The sequence below is a fragment of the Acipenser ruthenus genome, chromosome 6 (genome assembly GCF_902713425.1).
Source record: "Acipenser ruthenus chromosome 6, fAciRut3.2 maternal haplotype, whole genome shotgun sequence".
NCBI lineage: Eukaryota > Metazoa > Chordata > Actinopteri > Acipenseriformes > Acipenseridae > Acipenser > Acipenser ruthenus.
The window spans coordinates 45,762,385-45,785,655 of NC_081194.1; the positions used below are offsets into that span (position 1 = coordinate 45,762,385).

General features: G+C 37.9%; 1 protein-coding gene across 1 annotated transcript; it reads left to right on the forward strand.

The window, feature by feature from the left end:
- The first annotated feature begins 51 nt into the window (after positions 1-51).
- Positions 52-22,711, forward strand: b3galnt2 (beta-1,3-N-acetylgalactosaminyltransferase 2). Its single transcript, XM_059025436.1, has 13 exons — positions 52-292; positions 6,372-6,498; positions 8,312-8,412; positions 9,553-9,746; positions 9,882-9,977; positions 10,448-10,558; positions 12,471-12,549; positions 13,013-13,196; positions 13,269-13,270; positions 13,488-13,611; positions 16,178-16,337; positions 20,872-20,928; positions 21,593-22,711. The coding sequence occupies exons 1-13, from the start codon at positions 187-189 to the stop codon at positions 21,731-21,733; spliced, it is 1,482 nt and encodes a 493-aa protein (XP_058881419.1). The 5' UTR covers positions 52-186; the 3' UTR covers positions 21,734-22,711.
- Positions 22,712-23,271: the final 560 nt, after the last annotated feature.

Consider the following 23,271-nt stretch of genomic DNA (forward strand, 5'->3'; position numbering starts at 1 on the left):
CTAAACACACTGCGAATCAACTGGTTTCTGATTGGTGTTACGTTCCACAGCAAACGTAAAACCAACAGCCAGGCATGCAGATTTCGGCAGGTCTCCCGATATAGAGCTGTGCTGTGGTCACGTCTGATTTATTGTAGCTGGTGATAAAGAGAATACGTTAAAACGTGGCATTTTTACAAACTGTCGATGCGAAGCTTAGCATTGCTGCTGTGCCCGTGTGTTGTCGCGGTAGTGGTGCACCTCTTGATGGTCATAAACAAAACCGCCTCGTTTCTGGATCTCCTGCATACAGGTACAGTACAGTACTGAACTTGGACTTTTTTATTATTTATATAGAAGTGGGTGGTTGGTTTTCATTTAGTTAACTCCTTAAGTTCTAATAAAAAAGAGGTCAAAAACCTTGGTTTTGACCTTTAACTATATTGTATTTAATAAAGAAATAGATATGTATAACTTGTTACATTGCCGTGCTGCTGAACTGCTAGTATTAAAACGAGTCACCAAAAACAATAATTCTCTTGTTCTGGAAACTGGGCGACTGTGAGTTTCTTAAATCGTATTATTTTTTTTTCTGCTGTATATGTGTAGTTCCCAAAATATGTGGGTTAGTATTCCACTAGGATGCTGCTATAACGATTGTGCTTTCTAATTTTAGACATGTAAACATACACTTTTAGCCAAGTTTCACAGTAAACGTAGAAAACCCAAGGAGACATTGACCTTATTGTCTAGATCCTGGATTTACCAACTGTATTTACTCAAAGCCCCCCGCAACCAGGGGCCTCAATCCAATACATTATTAGCAATGTGAAATGGCCTCTTCTACAGTCGTCGGCTTTGAAAATTAAGTGTACAAATAGAGCTCAATTCAAAACCCCAAACTCTGAACAACAGCGCACAGTATATGTAAATACATTGATGGTCCAGCTTGGAAAACATTGCCAGGTGTTAATTCGTTGTCCTGACCCTGTGATAGATAACTGATTTCAGTTGTTCTTATTTAATTACATTTGTTTTACATGCGTTTTATGTCAAGTCCTAAAATTGCAAACACAAATTGACCACATTTTGTTTGTACATTACATTTAAACCAGTAATTCCTGCATACACGATTTATTTCGGGGGTGTGCATTTTTTGAAAAACAGTTTTTTGTCCAAGGGACAAAATGCTAGAAAAATCTGCTTGCCTCTTAAAAATCTACTTGCCTTCTCACCGTCCCACAAAAAAAACACACAAATAGAATATAACTTTATTATTTTGCTTTTAAACAAGGAACACAATCAATTGGTGGTGATAAGGTTTTGGTTTTCGATTACAGTATACCATGATTCTAAAGCGCAGCATTACCGGAGAGCGTACTAAATTGCTTTACATAACCAAGAATGCTTACCGTCCTGAAAGAGAATTATTATTTTGTATAGAGAAGATGTTGTTGAGTTGACAGATCAATCTGATGGCAAACTACTTCACATTACATACCTGACAAACAATTTGGTGTAAAATGAAAACCAGTATTTATAAAATTCTTTCTGATACTACTTCCTGTGAGTTTTGGCTACCACTGATACTTTTTACAATTTTTAGGTAGGGGATCACTAAATTACACTTATGGAGACATTTCTAAAGAAATGAATTTGAGTACATTTTAAAACTTATTTTTTACATTCAAACTAGATAATCGTAGGGTATATTTCATGATAAAATGAAAACTTTATTATCTTCATCTTCAAATTGTGAGCTGTTTAGAAAGGTATACAGTATACCAGGGCATGAAGTTAAGGTCCTGAAGGTCAAGGCGTTGTTGCCTTCGTTAGGCGTGAACATTCAGGGGCACCAAGGCAGTTCTAGGGGGCAAAAAGGCTAAACGTAAATCCAACCCAAGGGCACCAAGGCGATTTCATACTCCTTCATAAAGCAACAAAAAAGAAAGAGAGCCTATTATGTTGATGAAATTAATTCAAACAAACGTAAAAATGTTTTCTGAGTGATTCACACACTAATGGTTACAAACATTAAATATAGGTCACTTTTCCATAGTAAAAATAAAATGGTATAAAAAAAATTCAATTTAAAAACAACAAACTTTTATAATGAAACAATACAAAGGGTAGTTTGCAAACCGTGGTTACAAAACCTGTGCAAACAACGCGGCTTTGGAGGGAAAAAACAAAACTCAAAATAGACACTTCGTCAGGCAATGGAGAGTGCTCTTTATCACAATGAACAGCTGGATGTGCATAATGTTAGAAGTTTACATTTGAGAGACTTTATGTAGTTTCACAATTCTGGACATTTACAGTTACAAAACATTTAGTTTTGTTATGGTGCATTGCTGGACACTCGATTCAGGGTGGGAAAAAAGGTATGTTGTTTTTCAGCATACAAATTCTAACCCCTTTAATGAAAGCACACGTTTTACTAGTTAAAAAGCAGAACTGTAAGGTGGTGAGTGTGTATTAAACAAAAATAAATTGAAACGAAAATTGACGCACTTGTCAAGATTGTGTTTCGTTCACTATTATGTTCTCTCCTACTCGTTTCATAATGCAGGGAGCTGCTACTTGCTCGGGGTTTTTTTTGTGTGTAAATTTGAGAAACTAAATTGTCTACCTGTTGTGTGTTAATTTTTAGCATTGTTTTTTTTTTTTGGGGGGGGGTGGGGGGGTGGATAACACCAAATTACAAAACAGCAACAGTCATTGAAATGTTATATACATTAGAAATTTATATACACTGAAGACCTGAAAGGAGTCAAAATGTGTATTGCACCGTTGCATTTTAAGTATTGCAATTTTAAGCCCGTTCTCTCACAATTCAATTTAACTCTGTCTAATCTCGTCCTTTCTGCAGTACTGTAATTTCACATTAATATTATTATTATTATTGTTGTCAGGGATGAATTGTTGTGCAATCATTGCTTACGTGAACATTTGGTAAATCCGAACACTTTGCTGCCGCTTTACAGCTCGCTCTTTTTAAACATTACCCTGATGAAGGCTTTGCAGCCGAAACGTTGGTTTCTTTCTCAGTAAATTTTGAAAACTTTTAGGAGTATGTTTGAGTGTGCAGCTTCACTTTTTCTTTGTTGATTTAACGTTTTTGAGTTAACATGGTGCTCACATACGCAAAAATCACATGGTGACACTGCCAGTGAACACGTGTGATTGAAAATTCTTTGAAGCACGGTAATATTGAGCTCAGTCTAACAGCGTCCCTCTGTTTGACCTTCGTTAACCAATGATACAGTATGTCTTTCTCGTGGTTTAGTGCTGGGAGGTGCACAGTAAAAAGAATGGTAACAATAAAACATTATGATAATGAGTCACTTTCTTGTAGGTCGAGATTAAACAGAGAATGGGCCAGCTGACGCTGAGCTAGGTTGTGAATGGGTTGTAGATCAGATGGACACCGGTGGGAATGACGGGCAGGTTTACAGGCAACTTTTGCCGTAAGTTTTTTTTTTTGTTGTTTTGTGTTTTGTTTTGATAGGCATTGCGGGAAGCGGCTTGGGCACTTAGGCAATTTTCGCTGGTGCCATTGGTTATTTTGTGCCCTGGTATACTTTCAGTGGTTATTTGTCCTGTTACGCAAGCCAAGTCACGTTATGCCAATCGGACCTCAAACAGGTATAATGTTCACCGGAGTGGAAGGGTTCAAGGATTTGTTTCTCAACTACATTACCCAGAACGGCAATGACTGTTTAATACATTTTGGCTTCCTATATGGCTATTGGATAAAAATAAATTTAGTTTTGTGGGTGTTTCAATGGCCGTCGGTCTCACAGTGCAAAGTTGTATTAAAAATAATTGTCATTCTGTAGCTTTACAAACCTACAGCCAACCATCTGAGATAGAGTAGCTTTTTAAAAAAGAAATTGCTAAACCGTTGCATGTAAAATAGTTTCAAGGTTTTTGTCATTTTTATTGTTAAATATTCTTCCTAGAGCTGGCGGTCAAACTTTACTGGGCTCCTATTGTAGACAAAGGTAATTTATTATTATTATTATTATTATTATTATTATTATTATTATTATTATTATTATTATTTATTTCTTAGCAGACACCCTTATTCAGGGTGACTTACAATTGTTACAAGATATCACATTATTTTTGCATACAATTACACATTTATACAGTTGGGTTTTTACTGGAGCAATCTAGGTAAAGTACCTTGCTCAAGGGTACAGCAGCAGTGTCCCCCACCTGGGATTGAATCCACGACCCTCCGGTCAAGAGTCCAGAGCCCTAACCACTACGCCACACTGCTGCCCTAGTAGTCTTGCATTAATTTAAATACATTTGTTACTGTGTGTGACTGGGTTTGTGAAATAAAAGGATATGTGTATTTGTTGTACTCTGTATTTTTACTTTGAGGTTTTTTTTTTTTTTAATTTTCATTTGTATGTGCAAGACTTCTTTAGTTTAGAGTTTTCAGGACCTTGTGTGACTCCCTAGAAATCTACAGGAGTTTTTCTAGCAACAGAATGATGTAACAAAAGAAAAAAAGTACTTGTTGAAGGGCAAAGTATAATGGTAAAACTTGTTATCCAGGGCGTAGGGGGATATGATTTGCACACCGTTGTATTTACAATGCCTATAGAAAGTCTACACCCCCTTGAACTTTTTTCACATTTTGTTGTGTCAGTGCCTCAGAGTTTCTTGCATTTAAATGAGGATTTTTTTCCACTTATCTACACACCATACTCCACACTGTTAAGGGGAAAAAAGTTATATATTGAAAATACAAAACTGAAAGATCATAATTGGATAAATCTCCACCACAGTTAATACTTGGTGGAAGCACCTTTGGCAGCAATTACAGCTGTGAGTCTGTTGGGATAGGTCTCTACCAACTTTGCACACCTAGATTTGGCAACATTTGACCATTCTTCTTTACAAAACTGTTCAAGGTCTGTCAAGTTTTTTGGGGAGCGTTGATGGACAGCAATCTTCAAGTCATGCCACAAATTGGATTTAGGTTGGGGCTCTGACTGGGCCACTCAAGGACATTTACCCTTTTGTTCCTTAGCCACTCCAGTGTAGCTTTGGCTGTGTGCTTTGGGTCGTTGTCATGCTAAAAGGTGAACTTCTGTCCCAGTTTCAGCTTTCTTGCAGAGGGCAGCAGGTTTTCCTCAAGGACTTCTCTGTACTTTGCTCCATTCATTTTCCCTTCTATCCTGACAAGTGCCCCAGTCCCTGCCGATGAGAAACATCCCCATAACATGATGCTGCCACCACCATGCTTCACAGTAGAGATGGTGTTCTTTGGGTGGTGCGCTGTGTTGGGTTTGCACCAAACATAACGCTTTGTATTTAGGCCAAAAAGTTCCATTTTAGTTTTGTCAGACCACAAAACTTTTTGCCACATGGCTACAGAATCGCATACTTCAAACAGGGTTCAAGGTGGGCTTTCTTGAGTAATGGCTTCCTTCTTGCCATCCTACCATACAGGCTAGATTTGTGGAGTGTTTGGGATATTGTTGTCACATGCACACTTTGACCAGTCTTGGCTATAAAAGCCTGTAGCTCTTGCAAAGTTGCCATTGGCCTCTTGGTAGCCTCTCTGATCACTCTCCTTCTTGCTCGGTCATCCAGTTTGGAGGGACGGCCTCATCTAGGCAGGGTCTTGGTGGTGCCGTACACCTTCCACTTCTTAATAATCGTCTTGACCGTGCTCCAAGGGATATTCAAGGCCTTTGATATTTTTTTTATACCCATCCCCTGATCTGTGCTTTTAAACAACTTTGAATTTATCCTGAAATCATGTGAATCGCTACAGTTTAACACAGGTGGAGGCCACTTAACTTGGTGTGTGACTTTGAAGGCGATTGGTTACACCTGAGCTAATTTCGGATTGCTATTACAAGGGGGGTGGACACTTATCCAACCAAGCTATTTCAGTTTTTATTTTTAATTAATTTTCTACAAATTTCTAGAATTTTTTTTTTTCACTTGGAAGTTGTGGGGTAGGATGTGTAGATACATTTTTAAAAAAAACCTATTTTAATGCATTTTAATTCCAGGCTATAAGGCAACAAAAAGTGAAAATTTTGAAAGGGGGTGTAGATTTTCTATAGGCACTGTATATAAAAGATTTCTGTGCCTGGAAAACATTTGAGATGCAAGGGCACCCTTAGGGAGCAGATCTGCACAAGTTGTACCAAGACTTCCACATCATAAACATTCAGTTGAAAGCCTTACAGATCAATTATGTTCTAATAAAAAAAGTGTAACTTGTATGAAATTTCTAGAAGTTCACAAAGATTTTATTTACTGTGGTGGATACCTCATGTTCAGCTAATTAACTTCTTCCTAGTTGAGTTTGTGTGTTGTGAAATACAGGTTCATCAATGATTTTGTGTGGGTTTTAGACCAACAGGTCCAGTCTTGTGAAGTTCTCGTGGGAGTACTTTCGGCTCGTAACAACTATGATCTCAGAAACGCAATAAGGAATACCTGGCTTGGGCACCTGAAGCAGCATCCTGAGTTGCAACACCGGTTTGTAAAATTGATTTTACCATAAACCCTAGAATGTCACATAACTGCAAATAACATGTTTAGCTTATTTTAAGTGTCCTGTTACCACTTGCTCTGCTTTCCTCGTGCCCTCAAGCAGATTCAGGGACCTACACATATACTGGTGGCTCATGGTTGCTTACCTGGTTCAGCAGTTTAAAGGATCAAGTTGGGGGCTGGAGTGCAGGATGCACCCTATAGCCTGGAAGTCGCTGGTTTGAGTCCTGGTTATTCCACTGCCAACATGGACGGGAGTTCCCAGGGGGCGCCGCACAATTGGCCGAGTGCTGCCTGGGGTGGGGGCTGCAAAGTGAAAAGAAGCGGACAGCTGACGGCACACGTTTCAGAGGATGAGTGTGTCCGTCTTCGTCCCTCCTGAGTCAGCGCAGGGGTGGCAGCGGTGAGCCAGGTTGAAATAAAAACAATTGGGTTTACCAAATTGGGGAGAAAATAAGAAATAATTGGCGATTCCAAATTTTTTAAAAAAAGAAAAAAGTGGTCACGTTAACCACACTAATATTTGGGTAAACTTGTCTCCTGCCCAAATCTTAACCTTCCTAATCGCCTTTTGCAGCTTTTGAAAGGGGTTCCAATTGTAACTTTTTTACTTGGCCATTTCTTTTTAACTGGTTGTTTAAAAGTGTTGTACCATGTATGGTTTTAATAGACATTTTTCATCAGCTCATTGGTTATTCATTGTAAAATGTCATCTGTAAAACTCAATTTAGAAGAAATGGGAGACTGTGTAGGAGTCGTTCATCCTGTAATATTTTGGCAAACATTTGAACATGATTGTGAGCTTTAAGTTAGTCCTTTTTGTATACACCTGGATAATTTTATTTTAAATAGAAATCCAAATTAATACCTTCTATTAATCTTTATTAATAAAATACTCACTTTTTTTCCATTGCAAAATGTTGTGCATTTTTGTTCTACATCTGATGATATTCCACAGGTTTTTTTCTCTTCATAATGCATACCAATGTAGACTTCGGATGAAATGACGAGTGCCACATGAGAATTTTATTAAACAAACACACACAGCAGCTTGTGAATGGATCGCCAACCACAGTTGCAAATGTTTGGAGAAATTTAATTATTCAGTGAGCAGACATTTAAGGCTGACCAGTTCAGGATATCTGCGGTCATAGCGAAGATTGGGCTTGTTTTAATACAATATTTGTTGCGTATGCTGCGTGGTTAAAGCCACCTAGAATAGCCACACTAACCAAACAGTTACTGCAGTAAAACATTTTTTTATAAAATATATAGTTAAAAATAGTGTTGTTTTATTGAAAGAAGTGTCATCCTGTGTTTTTACTTACAATTTACCTTGCAAAAACACAAAATACATGCTTTATTACAGGTAATTAAATCTGATAATTTGTTATTACATTTCTATACAGATGTTAGTGATCCTTAATTTTCCTGCCATGCACATGCATTCATTGTATAGGTCTATATGTAGGTCTTGAAAATGCAGTTTTTATAATAGGCGTCTATTTTTTTTTATTTCATTATCTGTTTATCTCCCACACAACTTTAGAGACTGCTGTTTGGAAGTCTTCCTTTCAGATTGTCTTACATTTCCTTGGTCATTTTGTCTGGAGAGTGAGATTGTCCCCATCCCTTCAGAGCCTGTTTTCCTGCCAGTAATCAACCAGATACTTTCCCTAAGAGCTGAAATGTTTTTCTGTGATGTAAAATATCTTAATCAAGCCTTTTAAAAGCATTTTGTTAGCTTTCAGGGTAACGGCGTGTGTAGCTTATTCACTTGTGCCTTGTGTAATTGCAGCATTCTTGTGAAGTTTATTGTTGGCACCAATGGCTGTGATATACCAGAGGAGGATAGGGAAGACACATATTCATGCAAGCTTCTCAATCTCACTTACCCAGGTAGGTTATTGCTGACTCTGAGCACTGCCCTGGTTTTGATCAGAGAATCACTTCTGGGAAAGGAGTTGTAGTGGGTAGGGAATGCAGAAGATGCTTTGATACCGGCACAGCTGTCTGGCTCTCCTGGTGTACAGTATGTGCCACGCTGTGGAAAAATCCAAGACTATTGGTATTACTCATATACTAAAATATAAGAAAAACAGCACAGCAAAGCAGGAAAGGGTAAGCCCAGATAAGTTTACAAGTTTGGGTTTTGTGGCCCTTAAAATCAATAGCAGTTTATTACACTGACTCTCTCCCTATGTGCAAAAGTGATTTGCATTTTGTCAACCTGTGGAGGATTTAAGGCGTACCAAAGGGTTTGACATTATTTTGCAGTGCATCTTGATCTTCAAGGTTTTCTGAAGTAAAGGATTCCATTTTAAGAGACATATTGGTTTTCAGAGTGTGTGTGTGTGGGGTTTTTTTTTTTTTTTTTGAGACCTTATTATTATTATTATTATTATTATTATTGTTATTATTATTATTATTATTATTTGATTATTTAGCAGACGCCTTTATCCAAGGCGACTTACAGAGACTAGGGTGTCTGAACTATGCATCAGCTGCAGAGTCACTTACAAATATGTCTCACCCAAAAGACAACGCACAAGGAGGTTAAGTGACTTGCTCAGGGTCACACAATGAGTCCGTGGCTGAGGTGGGATTTGAACCGGGGACCTCCTGGTTACAAGCCCTTTTCTTTAACCACTGGACCACACAGGTTCCGTGTTTGCAGTTTTATTGCAAATCCTTGAAATCATAGATATAAATTGATTGTTACTATTCTTTAAAAAACGAATGGAGAAAATGATGTAATGTTGTTGGTGCATACTAGCTTTCTTTCTAAACCAAAAAGCAAACACATCCTCAGTGTGCTGCCAAGCGGAAATTATGAAAGCATGATATTCATATTTTACATTTATTTATATTGAAAGCAGCACCAAATTTTACATCCTGGAACAGACTGAACCAAGTGGATTTTTGAATTTGGAGAGACCAGTTGGGTACTATTTAAATCACTGAGCACCTAATTAAAAGAACCAAGGTACAGTACCCGGTGGCCAACGTGTTAAGATCTGTTTATTTTGTAATTTTCAGTGATCGAGCAGGAAATTGAGGCAGTGAGTGTGCCTGACGTAAGTGCTTGCATCCCTTCAGAGGCTTCTGTTGTCAGTGTTGAATTTAAAGTCCTTCACACCATAGTAATCACCCGGCTTGGGGTATTCCCAGATGGAAAGGATTTGGATTTCAGAAGAAATGTCACTGTCAAACTTTACCAGCTCGAGCAAGAGGTATGTCCTGCCAAAGCATCTTTAGTTGCATTTTCTCTGCCCCACCTGTTGACTGTATCTGTTTTGCACTGTATACAGTACAGTGGTGGGATTTAATAACTGATTTTTGGTTTTGTTTGATTCTACCATTTTTAGGAAGCTATCATTACTGCTCGGTTCAGCCCTATCAGTTTCGGAGTCAGTATCAACGGACTGTGGTACAAACCTGTGGAGCAGTTCATTTTGCCAAAGGTTTGTTCAAGATCATAATGTATTCATTTTTAAGGAAGTACCATTCTCTACATAAGGATCTTTTTAGTGGGTGAAACTATACTGGTACCATATATACTCTGTGATTCCTGAGGTCAGGCTTGATTTGTGGGTGCTTGGTACACGGCTGTATTCTTTCATTTTCTTAAAATAACCCTTTCATTACTGCATTGCTTTAACCTATGGCCTTATCAATGATGTATACCACATGCTTTGATATAGGGTCTTTTAAGTGGTATTCATGATTCTCTCAGTAACTTTTCATTACAGGTGGGGTCCAGTCTTTTCACTGCAACCCTGGGAATAACATTTATACAGATTTTTTTTTTTTACTTTTCCATATTACTTCATGCTTACAAATTAATTGGTCTGATATAACATACCCCTTAGATTATGTTACAGGGATGTTTTGTTTTTGTTTACAAAAACTCCCATTTCTATTTTTGCTTCAGGGATTTGAAGGCACACTTGTCTGGGAAAGCCTAGACTCTGAGGGCCTCAATACAGCAGATGTCACTGGTGTTAAATTTAACAGGGGAGGCGGCGTATTGAGAATTGCCACAGTAAGTCAGTTCTTAAATGTAAGTGAAGTAACCCTGTCTGACGGTGATGTGCATTAGTGGCTGTGCTCTGCTTCTTTTTTTAATAACTATTGTAGACTGCTGGCTTTGAAGACCTCTTTAAATTATAGTTATTTTAAACTGTCAACTCTCATTCATAGGAATTTCAAGGGACTGGCAAAAAAATCGTTCTATCAGTAATTATTATAAGTAGTCTAAGCCAAATGCATACTGTCAGTTTCTTGAAGTTACAGTAAAACACGGAAATCTAATTTCAATTACAGTACAATGAAAAGTGTTATACATTTAAAAGTACTATGGATTTTATTGAAAATACAGTTGCAAGTGAACTTTTTACAATCTGTATGCCCCATTCTGATCAGTGGCATTTTTAAACCACAAAACAAGGGCTTAAGTGACATTTTCATAATTTTACAGAAGAGCAAAAATAAGATTTTGATTGTTCAATTGCCATGAAACGAATACCCATTGCAGATAGGTGTGGTTTTCTTCACTAGTTCTATCTCAGACTTGTTTTTCTTCAATTGAATAACAATTAATAAATCAATATGTCTTTAAAATATACAGTCATATTTCATAAATTATACTATATACTTATACTATATGTAAGTGTGCTAGTTACACCCTCCTGGCACCTAGATTTTGCAGTTGTGTCTTTATTACTTTCTCACTTTATTCAATGTAGTTTAGGTCCTTTTGGCACTAGATAGATCTCAAGAGCTTTAATTTGATATCTAATATGCCATTTTGACAAAAATGTCACTTACGCCTCTCGGGTTCTGAGCCCTCGATAAGCAAGTCGTCCTCGCATCAGGGTATTTAGCAAATTTGAAACTCTGACGACTTGCATCTACAGTTTGCTATTCGTAGGTCTATATTATTGTACCCCAGTTTTTCAGAATGGTTGAGAAAGTGTTGGTGGGAATGTTGAAATGTGAAGCAACATCTTTCTTTTTCTTGTACAGTGGTGCAGTAACCACCACTTTCAACACCTCCACGTTTGTCTAAGGATAATGCAAGTTTTTGCGCTGGTCACTAATTTCTGTGCTTCGTGGAAATGGTATTAATGTGTGTGCACTATGACAACTCCAAATGCGTCATAGGATCACCTGCTATTACTGTACTGTAAGTCATATGATAAGGTAAGAGGACCCTGTCACAAGATGGCTGGTGGTGACGTCAAACCAGGAAGTTAGACAGACAACAGTACTGGTGTTGAATGTGCTGGTGAGCAAGTTTTAATAATAAATGAACAAAATAAAAGGTTAGAACAAACCAGAAACAAAACAGTAAACACAAACAAAAGGGCACAGTGGCCAAGACAAACAGACACAGAACACACAATTATCTCGCTGGTATAAATCCAGCACGAACTTGTACTCTGTTATTTCACTTCACCTCCCGACACTTGTTCCGCCTCTGAACACAGCTGTGCTGGGACTCGATTGCTAATGAATCATTCCATTGAATCATTCCATTGAATATTTGTAAGTGAATCTGCATGTGAACTAATTGTGACTTCCCTGTGCCTACATACGTTTTAAATCGCCCGGGCTACATAACACACACTATACAAAATACACCTCGGGGCGGGAGTACCTCGTCACAGATCCCCACATACATTTCACACAGGGAGTGGAAACCACATACAACCATTAAGTTTATAGTCAAGTAAAGGGATGTGTAAGAATGTTTTTGGTATTTCATGTTACCTCCTGGAAGCTGGCACCAGAGCTGTACTGTTAGGTCCCAAATTATCGTTTAATATTTAAACTGTCGAGGGTGGGTAGCCTTGCATGATAAAACAGTTTGATTTTTTCTCTCAAAGTTAGCTTTGTATTGGAGGTATTCACAAATGAAACTCGTTTTAATTCTTTACGGCTGTTTGTTTCAGCTTGAAGAGGGTGTCTTACCACACCGAAGTACCCAGGGTGTTCCCGGATTGGCTGGAGGATTTACATATGCTATATACGGTGTGTTCCCATAGCTCAATTGTCTTGCTCTTAGTAGATACCAGAAGTACTTCAGTGAAGGGTTTGCTACTCCTAACAGTTAATACATTAAGTGGCCACAATAGCCATTCAGCAATAAGGGCATTAAATACTAGTCAAATAGTGTAACGGAATGCCTATAACGGCAGTCATTTTGCAAAATGCCTGATTTCACAATATGCCTGATATACGAATACTGCTAAAACACGTTATTGAGAGTTTTATATGGATGTGTCTGGATGCAATGTCACATTTTCTTTTATGTACATATTGTGTTTGTAGGTCATGGTGATCTAATATTTCATCATACTCATATTGGTATTTACAGCCACAGCAGGAATATATTTTTTACTGACGATGCATCAAAACAAGATTTCAAAAATAAATAATTGAAGTATGCCTAATGCTGAATGAATCAATTTCTTAGTAAACAAAAATCTTTCAGAAGCGGAGTCACTGTCTCAGATGCTAAAAGGGCGTCCTGAGCGGATGAGAAGTCACTCTGCTATACTGAGAGAGGAGGATGCTTCGCTGGAGGAGGAGAGCCACACACATCAGGACATTGTTTTCGTTGATGTGGTCGACACCTACAGAAATGTGCCTTCTAAACTACTGCGCTTTTATGAGTGGTACAAGCAAATCTATTCTTGAATTAAGGGTTGATTTCCATTTGTTTCTTGTGCAAGACTGTTGCACTGGAGGAGTGTGAGTGTGTTTTAAGTTTGTGAAGTGTCAAACAATTCAGGTTTTAGGCTTAATAATTTTGAACTCTAGATGAAGTCTATTCGTGCTATTTCCAATGTGAAGTACAGTATGTGGTATGAGGGTTGTAATCCCATCTAGTTTGTGTTCAATTAACACTGTTAAATTAAGATTTATCATTTTAATACAACTTTTTTTTTTCTCTTTGTGCCCAACAGGTCTGTTAAATACAGATTTTGATTTGTTGTTAAAAACTGACGACGACTGTTATATTAACATGGATGCTATGATAAAGAAGATAAAGCACAAAGGCTTGAAGAGAAGGAATTTTTGGTGGGGAAAGTGAGTAAACAAGTTGAAATATGTTAAAATTCTGGTAGCAATTACACAGCAGACCAACGGTGTGGGTGGTGCCATCTTCAGTGTTATTTCTGAATCCCTTTGGAATATGTAAACGTAAACTGCGTCATTAAGTTTTTACAGGAGAGAACTGAAATGTGGACATGAAAAATCATTGTAGTTGACAAAGTAATTCCATAGGGTCAATTGCAGTATACCAGTGGTTTAGTCAACTTCAGGCAGACTAACTGCAGGACTAGAAAATACCCAGGAGCTGAAGAAAATTGATCCCAGTTGCAGCGTACTAATCAGAAGATCCGGTTAAAATAGTTTAGCTGATGTGATCAAGTGAACCAAGTTAAAATGATCATGGGAACCAACCCATAGACCAGTATATAGAAAATATAAACCAGGACATTAGACGATTTAAGAAACATTTTCCGAGCGCTGCAGTGCAAATAGAATTCAACCAATTTAAGTCCTCTTGATGTTGGGACTATATCGCACTGCGGATGTATACACAAAAAAAGTTTCTGGTTTTGTCTTAATTTTAAAATGTGTTAATTATTTTAATTTATTTTTCATCCCCCAAATGACAGCCGTGTTTATAAGCAGTATAAACCACTTCGGGCCATGCGGGATTAGGCATTTCACATAATGCCTGATTTCACAATATGCCTGTAACATATACACACACATACTGTATATATACAGTGCCGTGAAAGTATTTGCCCCGTCTGATTTTCTGCATTTTTGCATATTTTTGACACTGAATGTTATCAGATCTTCAACCAAAACCTAATTAGATAAGAGACCCTGAGTGAACAAATAACACAAAAATTTGATACATATTTCATTTATTTATTAAAGAAAGTTATGCAACACCCAATGCCCCCGTGTGAAAAAGTAATCGCCCCCTTAGACTCAATAACTGGTTACGCCACCTTTTGGCAGCAATAACTGCAACCATGCGCTTCCTGTAGTTATTGATTAGTCTCTCACAGCGCCATGGTTGACTGCTTGACCGTTGGTATGAGGTTCTTACTGTGGAATGCAGTGTTTGGTTTTCGCCAGACATAACAGGGCCCATGGCGGCCAAAAAGTTCCACTTTTTACTCATCTGTCCACGGAACATTGTTCCAGAACTCTTGAGAATCATCCAGGTGCTTTTTGGCAAGCTTGACATGAGCATTCATGTTCTTCTTAGTGAGCAATGGTTTCCGCCTTGCTACTCTGCCATGAATCCCACTTTTGCCCAGTGTCTTTCTGATGGTGGAGTCATGAACACTGACCTTAGCCGAGGCGAGAGAGGCCTGCAGATCCCTGGATGTTGTTTTAGGGTTCTTTGTGACTTCCTGGACGATTTTACGCCTTGCTCTTGGAGAGATTTGGCAGGATGGCCACTCCTGGGAAGATTCACTACTGTCCCAAACTGTCTCCATTTGGACAATATGGCTCTGACTGGTTCGGTGGAGCCCCAGAGCCTTAGAAATGGCTTTCTAACCCTTTCCAGACTGATGGCATTAACAACTTTTTTCTGGAGGTCTTCAGGAATTTCTTTTGTTCGTGGCATGATGTGCCTCTAGAACCTTGTGTGCTGACAACTTCACTCTGATGGTAAGGGCCAAACTTAGTCAGATTTATATTGGGCAGGGCTGGCCCAAATCAGGCCTGGTTGTTAACCAACGTATTCAAACAGCTGACCCTAATTATCCCTTTAATTGGGTTGAGTTAACTATGGGAGGCAATAACTTGTTCACACCTGGGATTAGCAGTAATAAAGTTAGTCCAGGCAAGTGGATCAAACTCATTTAATCTCCCTGTTGGACGCATCACGTGGACTAAATTTGGCATGCTGCTATTCACCCATACATTTTCCACACCATGCACATCAATTCACTATCGAGGTCTCAGATGTGTATCTTTGAAAGAAACCTGTTTTTAGCAAGCATGTATGTTCATAACTAATACTAACTTATGTTAAATAATGATCAGTTTGCACAAGCCTTTGTTTCTGATAGTCTAACACTTCCTTGGTAATTTCCCTGGAGGGTGACATTTACCCCAACCTTTCAGAGTCGCCTTTCCTGTCGGTAAGCAACCAGCTGTTTCCCCTTAATGACTGACATGCTTTGCAGCCAGTAGGATGATTTGACCCCAAAGACACTACTGAGGTGAAATGACTTGAAGGGCAAGTGAACCGATTTTCTTGCAGGCAAGGCATGGAAACTGGGAACTTTCTTTTACCTAGTGTAGTACCACATATATATTAAAATAAAAATATGAATACAAAAATAAGTCTTTACATAAAGTGGTTACTTTTTTTGTTAATGTTTTCGCTACTTCTAAAAAAAAAAAAAAAAAAATTTAAAAAAAATTACATATTGCATTCTGATATTGATCATAAGTCGGTGTTAATGGAATACTAATTGGTGGCATGCATGCAATGAAGATTACTTGTCATGTAAACCCGTTAACAGCAATTGATGGGTGACGTGCAGTCATTTTATTTTATTTATTTATTTATTTATTTATTTATTTATTCATTCATTCTTTTTTGGGTGTTTAGTTTCAGGCAGAGCTGGGCAGTGGACCGGACTGGGAAGTGGCAGGAGCTCGAGTATGCAAGCCCTGCATACCCAGCCTTTGCCTGTGGCTCAGGTTATGTTGCTTCTAAAGACCTCATACAGTGGCTGGCAAACAATGGTGACTACCTGAAGTCATACCAGGTACAGGAAAGATATATATATATATATATATTTTTTTGTCCCTAGATTCATGATTTGTTTGTGGGAGTCCAATTGTGATGAAAATTGCTCATCACCTTATTTTAGGGAGTTCATTGAAGGTGTCTGTCTTGTCTGTTCCTCCAACTTGTGTGTGTATATAGTCAGTGCTTGGAATTTCTGGCCTGTTAAAACTTCATCATTAGAACAAAAATAGATTTAACTATTGCCCTCACATCCTTACACCACCAGGCAATAGTCTGTCTGTCTTGTGATTGGTTCATATCACTGTCAGTCCTGCCCCTTTTCAAAGGAACGCTCTCCACATCCACGCCTAAACAACAAGATAAAAAAGGCTGAGTGAAAAAACTGTTGAACGGCAATTCTGTGACAGAAAATGAATTATAATGCATACTACAAAAGACAGAAAAAAAACTTGCAGTATGAACTTCAAAAACATTTTCTGTTATTTATTATGAACTGACTCTGTAACCAGCCGCACATGGTAGTTGCGAATGAATGAATGAACGATCCATTTCCAGTCAGAGGTCAGTCACGTGAAGCGGCAGTGTTGAGTTATCTACTAGTCTTTTTTTAATAGTTTTTATCCCTTCGGTACCGGTATTAAGTGTTGCGTTATGAGTAAATTATGGTATAGAATTAAAAAATGAAGAGGCAGGATGCATATATTTTATATGGAGAAAATTCGGACCAAGACTGTTGAATTAAGCAAAAGTGTAACAGTTTAAAGGAACATTAAGTCCTCTTTTTATAGAGCATAGTATAAACTCATTCAAACAAATCCCAATGTTTTAAGTCATGTTTTGATAAATACACTGGCATTTAAATGTAGCACTCTCTAATTTTCATACTCCTGCCGTCACTAGCCTTTGCCTTGGTTTGTGTAAAATCTGACAAATTTTCAGTGTAAACATAACAGTAAATTAAGAATAAAATAAAATAAAATCAATCCCACTGTCCAAAGGAGAAAAAAAAAACAGAGTTTTAAAACTACATTAACATTATGGCCTATTCACATGGAAATAATTTCTTTTTTTATTTGCTGTTGGTTACAATTGACTTACTGCCCACGTTGCAACCAAGATATGTAGAATATCTCTTTCATACATGTATAGGCCTAATCAATCTATATACCACATCGCAACCAAAAATGCGTCACATACTGGAGTGCTTAGAGAAGCTTTTCGCCCACGTGGATATACTAACACTTATACAGTACATTACTAACGCCCTACCTATTTCATGGCCGTGAAATGAATTCTTCACCGTGAAAAGGGTCTATTTTGTGTACTTTTAACCTGCACTTAAATCCAATTAAGTTGTGTATCGGTCCAGGTTCCTGATGTCATTATACAGTGCCTTGCATAATTATTCACCCCCCTTGGACTTTTCCACATTTTGTAGTGTTACAACCTGGAATTAAAATGGATTTAATTGGGATTTTTACCATTTGATTTACACAACATACTTAACACTTTGAAGGTGCAACATATTTTTTTATTGTGACACAAAAGTTAATTGAACAAAAAAAAAAAAAGACATTTGTTGGTTGCATAAGTATTCACCCCCCTGAGTCAATACTTGGTAGAAGCACCTTTGGCAGCAATTACAGCTGTGAGTCTTTTTGGGTCTCTACCAGCTTTGCACATCTGGATCCTGCAATTTTTGCCCATTCTTCTTGGCAAAATTGCTCAAGCTCTGTCAAGTTGGATGGGGACCGTTGGTGAACGGCAATTTTCAAGTCTTGCCACAGATTCTCAATCGGATTGAGGTCTGGGCTTTGACTGGGCCATTCTAAGGCATACAGGTTCTTGTTTTTAAACCACTCGAGTGTAGCTTTGGCTGTGTGTTTAGGGTCATTGTCCTGCTGGAAGGTGAACCTCTGCCTCAGTCCCAGGTCTCTTGCAGACTGAAACAGGTTTTCCTCTAGAATTTCCCTGTATTTGGCTACATCCATCTTGCCCTCAATCCTGAAAAGTTTCCCAGTCCCTGCCAATGAAAAGCATCCCCATAACATGATGCAGCCACCACCATGCTTCACCGTGGGGATGATGTTCTCAGGGTGATGAGCAGTGTTGGCTTTGCGCCACACATAGCGTTTTGCGCTAAGGCCAAAAAGTTCAATTTTGGTCTTGTCAGACCAGAGAACCTTTTTCCACATGTTTGCTGTGTCTCCCACATGCCTTTTGGCAAAATCCAAACGGGATTTGATATGGGTTTTTTTTCAGCAATGGCTTTCTTCTCGCCACTCTTCCATAAAGCCCAGCTTTGTGGAGTGTCCGGGTTATAGTTGTCCCATGGACAGTTTCTCCCATCTCAGCATGTGGATCTCTCCAGCTCCTTCAGAGTTACCATTGGCCTCTTGGTTGCTTCTCTGACTAATGCCCTCCTTACCTGGTCACTGAGTTTTGGTGGACAGCCTTCTCTAGGCAGAGTCGCGGTTGTGCCATATTCTTTCCATTTTTTAATAATGGATTTAACGGTGCTCCGGGGGATGTTCAAAGTTTGGGATATTTTTTTATAACCCAACCCTGATTGGTGCTTCTCCAGAACTTTATCCCGGACTTGTTTTGATAGCTTCTTGGTCTTCATGATGCTGTTTGTTTAGATATGCTCTCTAACAAACTCTGAGGCCTTCCAGAAACCGGTGTATTTAATCTGAGATTATGTGACACTTTAATTGCACATAGGTGGACTCCATTCAACTAATTATGTGACTTCTGAAGGCAATTGGTTGCACCAGATCTTATTTAGGGGTGTCACAGCAAAGGGGGTGAATACTTATGCAATCAAGACTTTTCAGTTTTTTATTTGTAAATAATTTTGAAAAAATATGTAGATTTTTTCCAGGTTGTAACGCTACAAAATGTGGAAAAGTCCAAGGGGGGTGAATACTTATGCAAGGCACTGTAAGCTTGTTTCAATTTCAAAAAGAAAACTGGACAGGATTTATTGATTGATGCTTAATAGCAGCCAATAACCACTCTGGGCTCTCCTTACTGATTGGTACATCTGGGCATCCAGGGCAGGTTTGGTATTCTAGGAGACCTCAACTGATATTGTTAAGCCAGTGAACCGTTTTGCAAGTGTCCAAAATGAATTAAAAAAATTCTACAATAATTACTGCAGCAGATCGTGTACAGTTATTTTGCTTTCTACTGGTGGCAAATTAATTTTGTACAACCTGCAATGTTTAATTGGATCACATACATTGAGCTACGATCCAGGGGCATTTAGACTCAGACGGCAATCCAAAAACGAAAAAGGTCGCAGATAGTCCATTGCTTCAAAGCGAAAAGGTAAAAAGGTTAAAAAATAAATAAATAAATACTTTTTTTTTATAAACAGCAGCACTTGACAACGTAGTAATGTTAAATATTAGTTAGGCTCAAGACAGACGGCTACTGTTGGGATTGATTTAAAACAAAATATGTATAAAATACATTAACAAAGCAGGTTACTCTTGATCTCTGCATCATCACCCTGTATTTGTTCACATATGCATATTCTCAGTAACTTTTAGAAGCAACAACACAGATTACGTTCTTGACAGTAAGTTAATATATACAAGACATTTTTTTTTAATGAATGGAATATTCGATTTAATTAAAATAATGATTTTGTTATCGGGTTGGGAACGCAGTGCCAAAACTAATTTGTCATAGCAATATTAATTAATCATTAATCAACAGCATGAAGTTTTGTATTTTTCTTATAAACGTTTTCTTATAAAGTTTTCGTTCTGTAGAAAATATTTTTTACACATTCAAACAATATTATTTCATTAGTTGACATCAGATCGCAGGCAATAAGACATGTTGCCTCAGCATTTCATTAAACTTCAGTCGGTCTAATTCAGGGCAGCAGTGTGGAGTAGTGGTTAGGGCACTGGACTCATGACCGGAGGGTTGGACGCTGCTGCTGTACCCTTGAGCAAGGTACTCTACCTAGATTGCTCCAGTAAAAACCCAACTGTATAAATGGGTAATTGTATGTAAAAATAATGTGTAAAAAATAATGTGATATCTTGTAACAATTGTAAGTTGCCCTGGATAAGGGTGTCTGCTAAGAAATAAATAATAATAATAATCCTAATGATTAAAGTTATTTGACTGATGAACTATTATTGAGAACTGCAGTAGATATCCAGAGGATGAACACTGCTGTGTTATTTTCCATTAGCTTTTGATTTGTTACAACAGAGTGCACTAAAGTCTTTCTTTGCCATTAGCCCGGGTGGCTGTGGGCAGTTGAAGAACTGCCTGGGCAGATGCCGAAATGACATAAAATTTGCCAACTGCGCGGGCATTACGACATCTGCCCAATTTTGGCAACGGTCCATAACATATACAAGGACATGGAGCCTTTGTTAACTTTTGAATTAAGGACATCAAGGTGTACATGGAGGCTGTGTGTCTGACTAGCTGTAATTTTGAATATAAAACCTTGGTAGGGGCAAATGTCCCTGGCATTTATATGTTATGAAATATACATTCATTTTATATTCAAAATGTAGGGTGAAGATGTCAGTATGGGAATTTGGATGGCTGCTGTTGGACCTCATAAATTTCAGGTAATACATATTCAGGTGGACTGGACAGTATGATATGTGTAAAAGTAGGGAAAAGTCCCAGTTTTTTATTTTTATTTATTTTATTTATTTATTTAAGAGCATTTTACAATACCGGGAATTCGACCTGGATTGCATTAACCTATTTCTTTTGGGATAATCCTATGACAGCCAAAGGTAGGTGGTTAATTCAATCCCAGTTGATTGATTCCCTTGTGCTGTTGGTTGCTCTAAAAAATCAAGCAGTGGGTTATCCTTATGGGGATAACCTTATTAACAAATGTCAGTGTCTTCCACTGAAAAAATAAATACAAATGTAAAATGAATATGCACTGACTGGCCAAGCAATTGGAGAAGTAATATTTCCAAATCTTGTCATCCGCAATGTGTATACATTTATGTGGTCATGATACAAATTTTTGGTCCAGTGTATTTCGATATACACAGTAGCCATATAGATAAATGGGGCATGGATTGTTCATAAAAACTTGTATTTGATGATGGAAGAATTATCTATTGAGGAATATATTATATTCATTAAGAAAAGCGTATGAGCTGGGTCTTAACATTACAACAGACACCATCTGTTCCAGTACTATTTGTAAGGCAGTGTGATTAATTCTGAGATGTTTTTTCTCCCCAACCCCCCCCGCCCCCCCCAAATCAGGACAGTGGCTGGTTGTGTGAGAAGGAGTGCCAGGCAGACATGCTCTCCTCCCCTCAATACTCTGCAAAGGAGCTGGCTGCACTGTGGAGCAGGAGAGTATCCTGCGGGAATCCGTGTGCTTGTCAGGAAGATCAAGGCTGAGTTAGTGAGCCAATCCTATGGCAAAATGAATAAACATGTCTTTAAAATCCATGGATGAGATGCACACCCCAGAATGGAACAGTTTGATCTGGCCTCTTTGGTAAATTGAATAGCTTGCTGCAGGTGATGCTTAGTGGGGTAGTTTTGAAAGCAGTCCAAACTAGATTTGTATAGCTGTCTTCATTATGAATTGATATTATGGGTGTGAAGAATAAGGCCAGTGCCAATATTGAAGCTTGTTTTGGCCCCTTGGTGGTGTGATTAACCAAAGTTCATAATAACTTACCATTGAAACATTTATAAAATTTGATAGATGCTTTGTCCCTTATAAAAAATATAAGGGTGATGCATATCTACAGCTTCTTTTGTGTAGCATTGTAATTGCATTGTAGCTTAGGAGTTGATGTGATCAACCTATATAGCTTCATTTTACAGAATCTGTTGTACCTAGATTGAATCCACCACTTTGAGGTAAATCCCAGGATAACCACGGATAGGTGGTCCGTGCAGTCCAGGCCGGTTCCCCAGTCTAAAATCCAGCTGTTGATATGGAATAGGTTGATAAAATGAACTGCGTTGTTCAGGGTTGGGGTCGGGGGGAATGTATTAGTTTTATGCTATGAAATCAAACCTAGATGGATTTCAGAATGAGCCTTCAAAATATAGATGGGATTCCATCAGAGTGGTAACCATAACCAGCATTAACGCTGGTGTCTGCAAATGAACTGCAAATCCTGGAAAGTATCAACTTTGGTTTTCATGGAGGACACCATCAGATAATGTGTTATTTTATATCGGGTAGGGGATAAATAATATTGCTATTGAGATTTACATCGTAATACAATGAGTGATGCATTAAGAACCTTGTGTATCAAAAGAAACAATCGTGAAAAATGTTTAATATATTTTATGTATTTTGATTTTGCAGATTTTAACAAACAGATATCAATTGAATAAAATAAAGCTATGCTACTGTGACATTGAATTTCTTTATCTAAAACCCAGCGACTTTAAAATCAGATTAATAATCCATTCTAGCGGCTAAACCTGAAATGCAAACTTGACTAGTTTGTTTGTTTGTTTGTTTTCAGAAACGTAATGCTTCCTATAATTATCATTTTTGAAAACTGAAGTGCACTTTTTTTGTATCCCCTTCAGTCCACTGCTTACAATTTTGTGTAATCTAGTTTCACATCAATTTATCCCCCCAAACATTTTATGCACTGCACTTGTTCTTGTATTTGTCTCACTGACTTCGGTAGCTAGATTAGTAGGCAAAATTGTGCTTGTCAGGGGTTACTATAGTCCTGAAAGACACAGTAAACCAAAGATGTTATTTATTTTTTTAAATGGTAATAATCTTGTTTTACATTTAAACAAAAATAAGCAGAAAAAGATGCAATATAAATAATTTCTACAGTTTTGTTTTGAATATCCTAACCCAAGTTATGAGACCACCCTCTGGTTTGATTTTATATGGTGCGTATCAGATAGAAAAAACAAGCCACACTTTTTATATTGTCCTAAAAATGCCATAA

Excerpts from the sequence above, each read along its gene's own strand:
- b3galnt2 (XM_059025436.1), top strand. The coding sequence starts at position 187 with ATGCGAAGCTTAGCATTGCTGCTGTGCCCGTGTGTTGTCGCGGTAGTG. Across the intron at positions 9,747-9,881 it reads TTTACCAGCTCGAGCAAGAG|GAAGCTATCATTACTGCTCG; the intron begins GTATGTCCTGCC and ends TACCATTTTTAG. Across the intron at positions 20,929-21,592 it reads TTGGACCTCATAAATTTCAG|GACAGTGGCTGGTTGTGTGA; the intron begins GTAATACATATT and ends CCCCCAAATCAG.